This window comes from Pristiophorus japonicus, chromosome 21 (assembly GCF_044704955.1).
Source record: "Pristiophorus japonicus isolate sPriJap1 chromosome 21, sPriJap1.hap1, whole genome shotgun sequence".
Classification (NCBI taxonomy): domain Eukaryota; kingdom Metazoa; phylum Chordata; class Chondrichthyes; family Pristiophoridae; genus Pristiophorus; species Pristiophorus japonicus.
The window spans coordinates 44,014,662-44,030,187 of record NC_091997.1 but is presented as its reverse complement, the minus strand read 5'-3'; the positions used below and the strand labels follow the sequence as shown (position 1 = coordinate 44,030,187).

The following is a 15,526-nucleotide window of genomic DNA, read 5'->3' as shown; positions in this document are numbered from 1 at the left end:
AGGCAGGAAGCAAAGGGCAATAGTTGATGCATGTTTTTGTGACTGGAAGGCTATATCTCCCAGTGGGGCTCCACAGAGCTCAGTGCTGGGTCCCTTACTTTTTGTGGTATATATCAATGACTTGGACTTAAATATTGGGGGTCTGATTAAGAAACTTGCAGATGACACTAAAATAGGCTGTGTGGTTGATAATGAAGAGGAAAGCTGCAGGAAGATATCAATCAATGGTCAGGTGGGCAGATCAGTGGCAAATGGAATTGAATTCAGATAAGTGTGAGGTAATGCATTTGGGGAGGGCTAATAAGGCAATGGAATACACATTAGATGGTGCAACACTGAAAAGTGTCGAGGAACAAAGTGACCTTGTAGTACAGGTTCACAGATCCCTGAAGGTAGCAGGCCAGGTAGATAAGGTGGTTAAGAAGGCATATGGAATGCTCGCCTTTATTAGTCGAGGCATGGAATACAAGAGCAAGAAGGTTATGCTTGAACTGTATAAAATACTGGTTAGGCTGCTGCTGGAGTACTGTGCGCAGTTCTGGTCAACACATTACAGGAAAGATGTGATTATACTGAAAAGGATGTAGAGGAGATTTACAAGAATGTTGCCTGGACTGGAGAATTTTGGCTATGAGGAAAGATTGGAGATGCTGGGTCTGTTTTCTTTGGATCAGAGGAGGCTGAGGAGAGACTGGATTGAGGTGTATAAAATTATGAGGGGCCTGGATAGAGTGGATAGGAAGGACTTGTTTCCCTTGGCAGAGGGGTCAACAACCAGGAGGCATAGATTTAAAAGTCATTGGGGGAAGGTTTAGAAGAGATAGGAGGGGATAATTCTTCACCCAGAGTGTGGTGGGGCTCTGGAACTCACTGCCTGAAAGGGTGGTAGAGGCAGAAATCCTCACCACGTTTAAAATATACTTGGATGTGCACTTCAAGTGCCATAACCTACAGGGCTCCAGACCAAGAGCTGGAAACTGGGATTAGGCTGGATAGCTCTTGGTCGGCCGGCACGGACACGAAGGGCTGAAATGGCCTCCTTCCATGCTGTACATTTCTATGTTGTTATGATTCGTTCACCTCTGGAACATAGGCTCAATTTCAGCCCAGACTATTTGCTAAACTCTCTGATATTTGGCAATCTCAATCATATTCCTGCAGATTTGCCAAATAAAACTGCTCACAAAATTTGAGAATAGCAATAGAAATGGCTGGTGTATCAGTGAAAGTGATTTTCCACTTTTGGACTGAAGACTTATGAAAACTATTTTTATTTGTAAACAAAGACACTATGTGATGACATCAATCATGTTGAGGTGGAGCAATGCATCAAGATATGGCTCTTCTCCCTCCCCAAACAGGTTGTCAAATACACTCCCTAAAAGTGAGTTGCCCCTTAACACACACGGATTGGAAGAGCAGAGTGGACTTTGCCAAGCATTGTCAATACTGCAAAGTAAAGCCCACTTTTAAGACAGGTTCCATAACCCAAGATCACAGGTCATATTAAAGAAGAATGGCAGTTCCTATAACAACAACTACTTTTATTTATCTAGTGCCTTTAAAACAATTTTACAACACATCAGATATTGACCATTGAGGGAGAGAGAAGGAAGTGTAAAAAGCAGTTAAAGGCTCGGTTCTGAAGCGACAGCCAAAATGTTAGACTGAACGTTGTGAACCTTTATATGCATCTTCAATAGAATAGCATGTCACAGGATTAACAATTCCTGGAGACCAACTGAAGTACCCACAATACTCTCCTGTCTATTCCAAAAGGCAACATCATACTGTCAGCTACATTCAGGTTAAAACTAACAATCATGTTTATTTACAAGGAAGATAATTTTACAGACGCACAATAGAGGGTAGAAATACTAAGAAAACAATAAAGATTGAATCAGTCCACAAAAGTTTAAATATCCTCTTCAGACCACATTTATGGTATGGTTTGACAAACAGCAGGACATGGAGGGAACACCATCATGGGTTTCCCAACATGACTGTATGCAAGTCAATATTCCTGCATATTTTAAGAGTTCAGTCATCATTTTAGATTCAACTGAAAATTACAGGAAAAACCCACAGCTCTTGCACAATTTTCTGGGTCTCCAAAGACAGGTTCCATCATCCAAGATCAAAGGTTCTATAGAAAGGACTTGCATGGCATACCAATAAACAATTTAAATGATGAGTCTGGGCCTCATATTTAAACATTTAATAGAACACTTCCATTTGCTTGATTACAACAGCAATCAATCTGGCCTGTTTCCTTATCGACTGCTTGTCTCCTGTTTCCATTTTAAAGTTTACTAAGGAAATACAACTTTCATTTTAACTCGTGATTACAAATCAGTGCAACATAAAATACAGATATGCTCCTTATGTGTGTGATGTGGGCACTGGGTGCCTAAAGTGGACAAATGCTCCATCCTTCAGCACCATTACCCCAATGAACACAATGGACCAGATTGTGCTGTCAAAATAATGGCGAGTTTGATGGCACTCAGCATTATTCATTTGTAAATCGTCCAGCAACTTGTGGTGAGGAAGAGATATCCCGTGAATCGCCACAAGTTGCTGGACGTTTTGCGTAGCCCCGCCGTTGGCCTCGTGAAGAAAGCAGCTCGCCCTTCACTTCGCCGAGAATTTCATTAAATTATTGCATTTGAATATTAATTGCCAATTAAACTCACCACAGAAAGTTCAGGCTGTTACTCAACAGTGCAAGTACCTTTTTAATGAGGAGATTTATGTACCTGCAGTTCCAGAAAGGGAATAATTTAAACTGTGAAGTCTCATTACTACAGCATTTTTAAAAATTAAAATTAAAATCCAGTCTCTTTTTTTCCCTCTCTATTAATCCAACCTTTCTCTCCATCTCAATATTTCCCTTTCTGTATCTGATTTGCCACATTCCAGCAATATCTGAACCAATAATTCATCAAAATAAGGTTAAGCAGTTGAAGCTTAGATGAGTAGTGTGATAAAGAATCGCACGAGTTGTCTTGTGCAACTAGAGTGAAACTTTTCCTGACTGGGTCCCAGATTGTTTACCCCGGTCAACACCATCATAAGTGAATACACGAGGTACAAGGATGGGGAAGCAAGAAGCTGTAATCGTATTTGGTGGATCAGATTACATAAAACACAAGGGCTACCTTCAATTATTTAACAATCTTTTAAATCTGAAGATTAGATATTACCTTCAATTATCTTCCAAATATTTCCTGTTTATGTGATACAGCCTTGTACTTTTGCACAATTAGTATTTTGCAAAGTTTCTTCTTATCCCTCATGTTTCAAGTTAATTTCTCTAGTCTCAAGAGGTCCCAAACACCAAGAGTGATTGACACAAATCTGTAACAACGTTGGTCTGAACTAGACATAAAATAATTTACAAAAAACAGTCATCTAAAAGAAAATACACACCTTTCAGCTTCGGAAAAGAAAATAGACAGGCCAATTGTTTCACTATGATCCTCTGTTGAGCCCTGATGAAAGGTACAAGGAGGCTCATTGAGAAACACTAATTTGTCTCGTCTCATTTCAGGTGCTGAATTCCTGTTTTGATTACAGATTTCTAGCATGCTCAGTTTCTTCAAAAAAAAGTGTAATTTATCTCGAGCATTAGATATTTGCTTTAATAATAAAAATAATAATGTTCTGACAAAGGATCATCGACCTGAAACATTAACTCTGCTGCCTTTCCACAGATGCTGCCTGACCTGCTGAGATTTCCAGCATTTTCTGTTTTTATTCTAGAATCCGCAGCATTTTGCTTTTGTATTAGATATTTGCTTTGAAGCCTGGCTATGATCAAGAACTCTATTCGCAAAATTGCAGAGAATAACCTGCATCCAACTACATCATAGCACAATGAAACTTACAACTCTTTTAATCTTACAAGTGCCTTTGGGTAGCTGACTTGAATCTGCCAGGAAACTAGTAACAGCTTAAGTTCTTCTGACATGCCAGCTTTTTGGGCAAAGTGGAAGTGCAGCAGATACTTCTTTTCAAATGGATTCAGGCCAAGTGCTCTTTAACATAGGATCCGGTGTATTCCTTTCTAAAAAAGTGATGTAGTGTAGCTCAGTCTATACTGCATCACAAGGCAGCACATCTATAATTACAAGGTTTTGCCCATGGCCAGTTCCAGTTTTATACAACAGTGATTATATTTTCCATATTCCCTTGTGGTTCTGCTTAAATACACAAAGTGCTCAAGCTATGATCTTGCAGTTTGATATGTCAGTCAACTGAAGTATTTTCTTGTACAATTTATCGCCCAACACAGACTATGGTGTACAATTTATCTTTTATCGTGATTACTTATTAATTATACAAAAATTAATGCAGCTTTAAGAGTCAAATAGGTACTGAAGATTGTTTAGATTTCAATACAAGAAGCACAGCCTGACCCACGAACAGTATACATGAGTAACCCCTAAGTAAATGAACACCAGCAGAGTCCTAACTGTTTTGTCATAGTTAGCAAATTATTCACAAGGCACTCCCTCAAACTTCATGCTTTACTCTGGTTCAATTGATTTTATCTAGATACAGAAATACTGCTGTAGTGCTTTACTGGTCAAATGCCAGACACTTGGAAAAGATCCTGATCAGACTTATCTACCAGAGAACCACATTTGAAACTTGCCCCATAAAAGAATCTTAAATTATCCGCATTCATTTTCTGTTTGCCATCACTTCCCACAAACCTCATCCCCCAAAGCTGTGTGCAATTTAATGAAAGGAGAGACATGCTGCTTCTGCCTGAGCTTATATCAACAGAAGCTGAAGTTCACATTTTTGCTTATAATTCACTCGAGGAATTTCAGGCTGTGTCTTCATGCTGTCTCCTATAAATTGAAAATACCCGAACAATAAACATGGGAAATAATGCAGAACTGTTTCCGTAGCTTTTACAACATCTTGCCTAAAAACGCAACACTGTACAATGCGGACTTGTAGTTTCATATTTCTATGTCAACATGTATTCATGAATTAAAAATAGCTTGTCTGGTTCCCTTAATTAGTAACGTTACTACCCAACATGGAAATGAGCTGCACACAGACCAGAAGAGGCCCAGGTTTAATTTCTGGTCTTTGTTGAGTTTGCTAATCCCAGTGGCAATGGTATGTACAATTGTTGCCCTCAAGCACTCCTGGGCTGGTGAGGAGCAGGTGGAATTAGTCAGGGTTCTCACTCCAGATTGCTATCCTATTTCACCTGCCAGAAGTGCACGTGTAGACAATTTACACTCATATAGGGTCTTGTAAAACGTTGGAAAGCACTTCACTGAGAAGCTGATCTGACCCAAAGAAGGAGTTGGGAGAAGCGTTGGGTGAGGGCAAGGAAATCGTTTTTCAGGTGACAGAGGTGCAAGAAAAACATGAGGAAATTCAGCTGTGATGCCACTGCATTCCCTCACCCCTGTGACAGAACAACATACCAAGACTCACTGCCTGGGAACCGGTGGAACCAGACCCCAGCTGGAAGCATCACTTTCAGGAGAGAAAGAAAAACAAAACCGTAGGAAAATAAAACAATTTATTGCCCTATTCTCCTCTCCCATGTTAAAAAATGGAGCAGGCAACTCAGTAGCACAGAGCAGAATACGGCTCTCCAAACCCAGTCTCAGACACACGGCCTTGCCTGCCCAGCATCAAGACTTACTGTAGCACTTTGACTGCTACTCCGGCTGGATTTGGTTAACTCACCACAAACCTCCTGCTCTGTACAGATGATTTTCATTAGATAAATTATGAAATAATAATTAAAAATAATAAAAAGTATCATAAGGAAGTGGCCCTAGAAATAGTGGATGCTTTGGTGATCATTTTCCAACAGTCTATCGACTCGATCAGTTCCTATGGACTTTTTTTTAAAAAAAGGAGGAAGAGAGAAAACAGGGAATTATAGAACAGTTAGCCTGACATCGGTAGTGGGGAAAATGTTGCAATCAATTATTAAAGATGAAATAGCAGCGCAGTGACAGGATCGGTCCAAGTCAGCATGGATTTATGAAAGGGAAATCATGCTCGACATATCTTCTAGAATTTTTTGAGCATGTAACTAGTAGAGCGGACAAGTGAGAACTAGTGGATATGGTGTATTTGGACTTTCAAAAGGCTTTTGACAAGGTCCCACACAAGAGATTGGTGTGCAAAATTAAAGCACATAGTATTGGGGGTAATGTATTGACGTGGATAGAGAACTGGTTGGCAGACAGGAAGCAGAGAGTCGGGATAAACGGGTCCTATTCAGAATGGCAGGCATGGACCAGTGGGGTGCCACAGGGTTCAGTGCTGGGACTCCAGCTCTTTACAATATACATCAATGATTTTGATGAAGGAATTGAGTGCAATATCTCCAAGTTTGCAGATGACACTAAACTGGGTGGCGGTGTGAGCTGTGAGGGGGACGCTAAGAGGCTGCAGGGTGACTTGGAAAGGTTAGGTGAGTGGGCAAATGCATGGCAGATGCAGTATAATGTGGATAAATGTGAGGTTATTCACTTTGGTGGCAAAAACAGGAAGGCAGAATATTATCTGACTGGAGGCAGATTAGGAAAAGGGGAGGTGCAACGAGACTTGGGTGTCATGGTACATCAGTCATTGAAAGCTGGCATGCAGGTACAGTAGGCGGTGAAGGCGGCAAATGGCATGTTGGCCTTCATAGCTAGGGGATTTGAGTACAAGAGAAGGGAGGTCTTACTGCTGTTGTACAGGGCCTTGGTGAGGCCTCACCTGGAATATTGTGTTCAGTTTTGGTTTCCTAATCTGAGGAAGGGCATTCTTGCTATTGAGGGAGTGCAGCAAAGGTTCACCAGACTGATTCCCGGGATGGCAGGACTGACATATGAGGAGAGACTGGATCGACTGGACCTGTATTCACTGGAGTTTAGAAGAATGAGAGGGATTTCATAAAATTCTGACGGGATTGGACAGGTTAGAGGCAGGAAGAAGGTTCCTGATACTGGGAAAGTCCAGAACCAGGGGTCACAGTCTAAGGATAAGGGGCAAGCCATTTAGGACTCAGTTGTTAATCTGTGGAATTCTCCAATGCAGAAAGTTGTTGAGGCCAGTTTGTTAGATATATTCAAGAGGGAGTTAGATATGGCCCTTACGGCTAAAGGGATCAAGCGGTATGGAGAGAAAGCAGGAAAGGGGTACTGAAGTGGATGATCAGCCATGATCTTATTGAATGGTGGTGTAGCTCGAAGGGCCGAATGGCCTACTCCTGCACCTATTTTCTATATTTCTATGTGGCTCAGTGGTAGCACTCTCACCTCTGAGTCAGATGGTCGTTCAAGGTGCAATTTTTCAAATGAGACGTTAAAAACAGAGGCCCCGTTTGCTCTCTCAGGTGGACGTAAAAGATCCCATGGTGCTATTTAAAAAGAACAAGGGAGTTCTCCCCGATGGATCCCTCAATCAACATCACTGAAACATCTTCATTATCTCATTGTTGTTTGTAGGACCCTGATGTGCACAATTTGGCTACCTCATATTCTACATTACAACAGTGTTTTACTTCAAAAGTACTTCATTGGCTTTAAAGTGCTTTGGAGCCTCGTAAGGTCTTGAAAAGTGCTATAAAAATACAAGTTCTTCTTAATAACAACTTGTATTTATGTTGCTTTAATGTAGTTAAATGTCCCAAGGCACTTCACAGGAGCATTATTGAACAAAATTTGACACCAAGCCACATAAGATATTAGGTAGATGGCCAAAAGTTTAGTGAAAGAGGTAGGTTTTAAAGATCATCTTAGAAGGAGGAAAGAGAGATAGAGAGGCGGAGAGGTTTAGGAAGGGCATTCCAGGCCTCAAGGCCCAGGCAGCTGAAGGCACGGCCACCAATGGTGGAGCAATTGAAATTGGGGATACTCAAGAGGCCATAATTAGGGGAGCGCAGATATCTGAGGGTTGCGGGGCTGGAGGATATTACAGAGATAGGGAAGGATTTGAAAACAAGGATGAGAATTTTTTTGTTTAGGCGTTGTTTAACCGGGAGCCAATGTAGGTCAGCGAGCATAGGTTTAGGGGGATGGGAACTTGGTGCGAGTTAGGACACGGGTAGCAGAGTTTGAATGAGCTCAAGTTTACGGAGGGTAGAACATGGGAGGCTGGTCAGGAGTGTGTTGGAATAGTCAAGTCTACACGGGCATAGATGAGGGTTTCAGCAGCAGATGGCCAGAAGTAGAGTCGGGCGATGTTAGGGGTGAAAAAAGGCAGTCTTAGTGATGGTGCGGCTATGTAGTCAGAAGCTCATCTCGGGGTCAAATATAACACCAAGGTTGCGAACAGTCTGGTTCAGCTTCAGTTGCCAGGGTGAGGATGGAGTCGGTGGCTAGGGAATAGAATTTGTGGCCAGGACCCAAGACAATGGCTTCGGTCTTCCCAATATTTAGTTGGAGGAGATTTCTGCTAATCCAGTACTGGATGTCAGACCAGCAGTGACACAAATTAGATACAGTGGAGGAGTCGAGAGTGGTAGTGGTGGTGGTGAGGTAGACTCATCCATCACTCCTATCCTCTCAGACCTGCAATTCTCATTCTCAACCTCAAATTGCTGCATGGCCTCACCCCACCATAACCCCGTTACCTCCTCCAGACTTACTCTCATTAAAAAAAGTACTTAATTAGCAGAAATGTGTTTTGGAACATCTGGTGGTCGTGAAAGGCACTATATAAAGACAAGTCTTTCTTTCTTACTCTCTCTTCTGCACCCTTAGGTCATCCAAATCTGGTCTCCTGTGCATCCTACCCTCCCTCTGTCTTACTATTAGTGGCAAAGCTTTTAGCCGCCTTCAGCCCTGCTCCCTAGAACTCCCTCTTTCTCAAAACATTCTTTCTTCCCAAGCCTTCAACAGCCCCATCTAAACTGCCCCTCCTGGCTCGTTGTTTTGTTCCTCTTGCTGTAACTCTGGAGTGGCGTGGGACATTTTGGATGCTACATAAATGTAATGTTTTGTTGGATAGCAAATGTACCAGCTAAGCCGAGCAAAATATTTTAATTTGTAAATAAATGTTGACATTTAATAAATGAATAAATAAAACAACAAAGTCAGTACTGTGTTAAGGTTTGTGGTTTTAAGTAAGATTGTTGAGCATTCTAAAAATTAATGAGGCCATTCCACTGTTCTAGCCATCAGATGTGCCTAAATCTACATTAACCTTGGCCATGGAGAAGTTGGTAGATAGACCGTCACATTAAATCTAGCAGAAGTTTGGCAGGAGAGAACACAAAGATACCTGGAATGGGAATCCTCCATTCTCCCCATGACCAATTACTTCAACTTAATGCTTCTTACTAGCATAAAATAAAAACCAAAAAATGCTGAAATACTCAGCAGGTCAGGCATCATCTGTGGAGAGAGAAACGGAGTTAACGTTTCAGGTTGATCAGAACTTGAAAAAGTTAGAGATGTAACAGGTTTTAAGCAAGAACAGAGGCAGGGGAAGGTGGGGGGAGGAGGAAAGAACAAAAGGGAAGGTTAGCAGTTTAGTTGCAAGATTACTGAACAAAATACATGGAGAACTTGAATTGGTCCATTACTTCCAGTGATCTAGCACTAAAGGAAAGAAAAAGAACTTGCATTTATATAGTGCCTTTCACAACTTCAGGACATCCCAAAGCACTTTACAGCCAATGAAGTACATATGAAGTGTAGTCACTGTTGTAATGCAAGAAATGGGGGTACGGTGGCATTGTGGTTAGGATCCTGAATTAATAATCCAGAAGCCTGGACTAATGATCCAGAGACACAAATTCAAGTCCCACCACAGCAGCTCACCACCACCTTGAGGTCAATTGGGGATGGGCAATAAATGTTGGCCTTGCCGGTGATGTCCATATCCCATGAAGGAATTTTTAAAAACACGCATATATTTGCAAGGTTCCACGAACAGCAATGTGACAATGACCAGATAATCTGTTTTTAGTGATGTTTGTTGAGGGTTAAATATTAGCCAGGACACCAGTTTAACGCCTCACTAGCAAAATAGCATCTCCGACAGTGCAGCACTCCCTCAGAACTAAAATGGAGTGTCAGTCTGGATTATGTGCTCAAGTCTCTGGAGTGGGACTTAAACTCATAACCTTCTGACTCAGAGGCGAAAGTGCTACTTACTGAGCTCAATTCCCTTCCTAAAAATTGTTCTAAATATCAACAGGCAAACACAACTATGTTATAAAGGCAGAAAAAGGTTATTTAAAACTACAACAGGTTACATAAAGCATCACTGTCAGTAGCAGGTGATAACTTTTGAAGTTTAACGTTTTTTAGTACAAAACACTGATCCATGTCACATTACCCAGCATTAAGCAGTATTGTCGACTAAATTCATGCAGGGAATTAGCACCAACAGCAGCAGTTCCTGGAAACAAATCTAAGATGACGACTGGGTATTCAAATGGCATACCCTTTTGGAAAGTATGCTTTGCACAATTTGGAGAGATTCAAAGTAGCAATCTAGTCACAGCCCAAATAAAAAGGTTCAATTCAAAAACAAAACTAGTTCAAGAATTCATTCCATACAAGCCTCTCTTGCAGGTTTTCTGGAACCTTTATCTATAAATATAAAAGCATGAAATTTCCCTTCTTGCTATTATCACAGAGCAGATATTGCAGGTGGGGGGCGGGGGAAGAAGAGTAGAAGAGAGGAAATTCTTCCCAACTGATGTCAAGATAAGTCTTCCCTCTACTGGCTAGGTTAGTAGGTTACTGTGATTGAAAGGCTGCATTAGAGGGAGCAGCATGTGGCGGCCCAGCCCGCAAGACCATCAGCAGGCCAGGGCCATCAGAGGGAGCAGCTTGCGGCGGTATACCACTGCAGGAGAGCGACGGCTAGGAAGTGAGGTCGCTGATTGCAGCGTGGGGAGGCACAGCAGGAGGGGCGAAGGAGCGGCATGAGTTTGTAGAAGGAAGTGACCGGGGCCCAGGAGAGGCGTGAGTCTGGGGCCCAGAAGAGGAGGGGACCCAGGGGCAGCATGGGCCAGCCCACACTGCTATATGTGCGCGCGCTCAGTCCGTGCAGCAGAGCTGGTCTCCAGTCGTCTTGGTTAATCCTTGCCACTGGACCAAGACCTAGCTCTGTCAAGCCCGTGTGGTGGCTGGTGTGCAACAGCCACCACACGTTAAAAAAATCCAAGCACAGGCATCGTCCACCCTTCAAGATGTAGTTCGGGATCTGGAATATTAGGTCCTTCATTGAAACACCTGTGAACTCATCCCTTTTTGGCGTGGAAGCAAGTCATCCTCGCTCCAAGGGACAGCCTATGATGATGATGATGATGATGATGATGGATGATGGTGGTGAGTAAAGGCCATGCATCACTGAACTGTATAGACCCAAGTTTAATTCCAGATCTGTGTTGAGTTCACTGATATCTACCAAGGCAAAAGGATAATTAGATTCAGTGCCCGAGAGCTCTAGGGGGATAATCAGCCAGTGTTGCTACTCTTGATCATTAGCCGTTGCCTGTTCTGGAAAATGCATACATATGGAAGTCAGGCGAGGATGGAATTGAACAGCTGTGATGCTCCCCATGGTAAAATAGTCTGCTAGCACTCGACATACGCAGGCATAAGGACTAAATATTTTTTTAAATAATTTATCACAGCACATTTTTAATAATATAAAATTAAGTGGCAAAATAAAATAATATCCTGTTCTGCCGTTACAATATACACACTATACTTGTGCTTAAAGAAGATTGATTCAGTCTGGGAGGAAACATGGTGAGTGAAATCCTCAGCAAAGATACAGTAATTAAGAGTGCTTCAATGACCAAGAGTTATTTGCTCAGCAAGTGCATTCAGACAACTCCTCCAAAATAGCTCCCAAATGTCATCATCAAGAGCCAAATTTAAAAGAAAAGCAGAAAGCTGAACCACATTTCAAATTGAATTCTCTGATTTTGAGGGATGCAAACTTTGCAACTCGATACAAGGAAGATGCTTATTTATCTGGTGCTCTGTAGTGTACATCGCAAGAGAGCAACAGCTTAGTGCCTCTCTCACTTTTACATTTGCAGTGGGCAGTCAGTCGGTCCGTGACTTCACAGGGATAAGGGAGCTGGCCTTGCTCACAGCACAGATTGTAGCTGTTACTGAGACGAAGTCACAATCATTGAAGCCGTTTTCACAGTGTTATTTTAATTTGGATTCTAGAAGTCCATCATCTGTGAACCAGTTCCCAATGTTTATGCTGCTAAATTTGTTTTCTACAGCCTGGTAGTAGAATCCTAGGTAAAACTGGGTCTAATGGTCTGCTGTTGGGCTACAGAAAACAGATTTAGCAGCATAAACACCAGGCTTCAGCTCGTGGATAGCAGGCTGCCAAAATCCAAATTCCATCAGAGCAGAGAGAAAGAATTGATTCCATATCTCGCAAATATCTCAAAGCACTTAGCATACAATGAACTACTTTGAAGTACAGTGACTATTATGTAGGTAATCCCAAAATCTCAGTTTGACTTCACAATATAGATTGACAATACATGCAAAGGCCTACAAATACACGACTGAAGCACAATGTACCATTTTGAAGCAAAACTCTCCCCTCCAAGCCACATAACACAAAGGCACACAGAATGAATACAATCAAACATTTGTGGTAGCGATACAATTAATAGTTCTACAAAAGAAAATAAGTCAACTGGGATTGTGTCTTGACACAATATCACAAAATGTTGAACCCGAATCTCTATTCCTTATTGCATCACAGCCTTACCGCACACTCTTCACCATCCTCCATGGTTCAGAATTTACGCATACACATTTCAACTAATTTAAAGTATCAGATCTTGGGGTTCAAAATCCAAGAATATCATTTAAGGCCCTTTTCATAGAATGATACAGCATGGGAGGCCACCATTCGGCCCATCATGTCTGCACTGGTTCTCTGAAATAGCGAACCTTTAGTCCCACTCCCCTGCTCTTTCCCCATAATCCTGAAAATATGTCCTTTTTAAGTATATATCCAATTCACTTTTGAAAGTTATCATTCTATCTGCTTCCACCATCCTTTCAGGTAATGTATTCCAGATCATAAATAACTTGCTGATAACAAAAAACTGGATTATGCCCTGCAATTCACCAAGAGGAGCAGCCATAAATGGAGAGCTTGGGCATGCCAGACATTCGAAAAATGTATTTAATTTAGACCTTGCGAAAGTGGAGGATATAACCCATGCAAAGTTGTTTCGGGGGGTGGGGGGGGGGGGGAAGAAACAGAAACATATTCCTCACCCCCTCCTCCCCAGAGGTTGTGCAGTTATGCCAATACCCATTATCACTTGGTTAAAAGAGGCAATTGAAAGGACAGCAGCTGCAGTAACATTAGATATTATAATCGCAGTAAGGCACCTAATAATACACAACGTTCATTATTATGTTGCAAAACACCTCTGCACAGGTAATGCTCATGAAATGAAACAGAAAATAACACTTGGCAGGAAGTTTAAAAAAATCTACATCTTAACCCCTAATAAAGATAGCATCACCATTATATCATACAAATACATAATGTCATGTTTCAATTTACCCACGTAAATGAGTAGAGCCGTTAATGGACTCTAACCCCCTTATGCAACTTCTCAGCCCATCCATAATTGGCGCATTTATTGTGGATTTTCTCTGTTTGACAAACCGTGCATGGTAGAACACAATCCTCTTTACATCCCTCACCTTCATGGTTGTTTCCCCGGGTTGCATTTCAAATTCATTCCATTCTCTTGCAACACACTCCCCGGGTCCCCCTGTTGGGTGGGGGGTCCTGTCCTCTAATCCCCTCCTCTGTCTCTTACCTCAGTTTCAGGTTCGCCATGAACTCGGACATGTTGACCGTGTCCAAGAGAACAAAGTCTGCTTTCCCGAACTCCTGGCTCTCCTGCTCCGCCATGGCTCCCCTTGTCTCTCGGCAGCGAGAGAGAAGGGAATGTGACTTTCTTATGTTCTTATGTTCCTCCTCCAGTTGCTGCTGCTCCTCCTCAAGACTTTTCCCACAGGTTTCCTGTAAAAATCCAGCTGTAATTTTTTTTGCTTAAATTGGAATGATCGGGGCATAAACTATGCCAGTTATTTGATTATGTTTTGCTCCAGCTCCTTCTCCTCCTCCTCCTCCTCCTCTCGCAGCTTCTTTGCTTTTGCCAACTCTCCGGAGCCGCACCTCACCTGGGCGGGCGCGAGAGAGTCAGCGCGTCATGCAAGCATGCGCGCTCGCTCGCTCGGCCCTGACAGTTGGGCGCGCGAGAGGCGGGAAAGGCACGCGCTCGCCTCTCACAGCTGAGCGCGCGACCACGGATACTGCAGCAGCGGGCTGGAGTGGGCGGGGCTTGCTTTCTCCTGTAGCCCCGCCTTCCGCCCCTCTGGCCCCCTCGCTCAGGTAAGGTGGCTGCCGGGTTTCAGGATTGGAGGGGGAGCTTGAGAAGGATGGGGATGGGGGAGGGGGGATAGATGGGGGATTGAAACTAAATTTTGATTTGAATTGTGTCGATGTCCAAAATTTAATTTGTTTATTGTGTTGGGTCATGTCATCTCGCCAGGGGGCACTTGTATAATTTCTGTTTTTAGTGCCCTAAACCGCCCCCCCCCCCGCTCCAAAACAAAAGGGGCACTGGAAAAAATGTATTTTGGAATGTGACCCCCCTCCCCCCCTCCCCGCCTTGCAGGGAGCATTTGTTTAAAGTGCACAACTAAAATAGTTGAACTGGTGCAGTGTGATTGTTAAACTTTTGCTAATACTGCTACAACTAGAGTGAGAGTAAACCCAGGACCCTGTGAGAGGAGGAGGAAGAAAAGCTGAAGGAGGATTGGAACCAAATTTTGATTTGAATTGTGTCGATGTCCAAAATTTAATTTGTTTATTGTGTCGGTTTTAGTGCCCCACCCTCCCCGCTCTTTTAGCCAGGGGGCACTTGTATAATTTGTGTATTGGTGCCCTCAAAAAAACCCTCAAAAAAACAAACAAGGGGGCACTTGTTTGAAAGTTTCTGTTTTAGTGTCTCTCCCCCCTCCCCCCGCCAATCAGGGGGCACTTGAGTTAACAAATTATATTTTACAGATTACAACAAAATAGTTGAAGGGGGGATGGGGAGGGGGGAGATGGGGATTGAAGGGGGATGGGGAGGTGGGAGGGATTGGGAGAACTAGGGGATAGAGAGGGATTTTGAGGGGGATGGAAAGGGATTGGGAGGGGGATGGGGAGATAGGGGGAGGGGATGGGAGGGGTTTGGAATTTGATTAAGTTAATTCATTTATTTTGTTAAAGCTGGTTCCATTCGTGCTGGAGATCTTTGTGGTGATGTTTGGGGGTAGGTTGGAGATTTTCCCTTGGGGACATCGAATTGTCCAAAAATCTAAAGTTTTAAAAATACCATGCACTGAAAGGTATCTCCAGGCCAGGCTCCCAGCTTCCTCTCTCCTTAAACATAAGCTCATCCAAAACTCTTCTGCCTGTATCCTAACTTGCACCCAAATTCCATTCACACTTCACCTCTGGTGCACACTTGTGC

At 42.8% G+C, this 15,526-nt stretch overlaps 1 protein-coding gene across 4 annotated transcripts in view; it reads right to left on the bottom strand.

Annotated features, from left to right (window-relative positions):
* LOC139233977 (unconventional myosin-Id-like) overlaps positions 1-14,124 on the bottom strand; it is a 671,189-nt gene extending 657,065 nt beyond the window's left edge. For all 4 annotated transcript variants that reach the window (XM_070864719.1, XM_070864717.1, XM_070864718.1 and 1 more), the window contains exon 1: positions 13,820-14,124. In XM_070864719.1, coding sequence (XP_070720820.1) covers positions 13,820-13,914 — 95 coding nt within the window. In that variant the 5' untranslated portion in view covers positions 13,915-14,124. The remainder of the gene's footprint in view (positions 1-13,819) is intronic.
* Between the last annotated feature and the right edge of the window lie 1,402 nt (positions 14,125-15,526).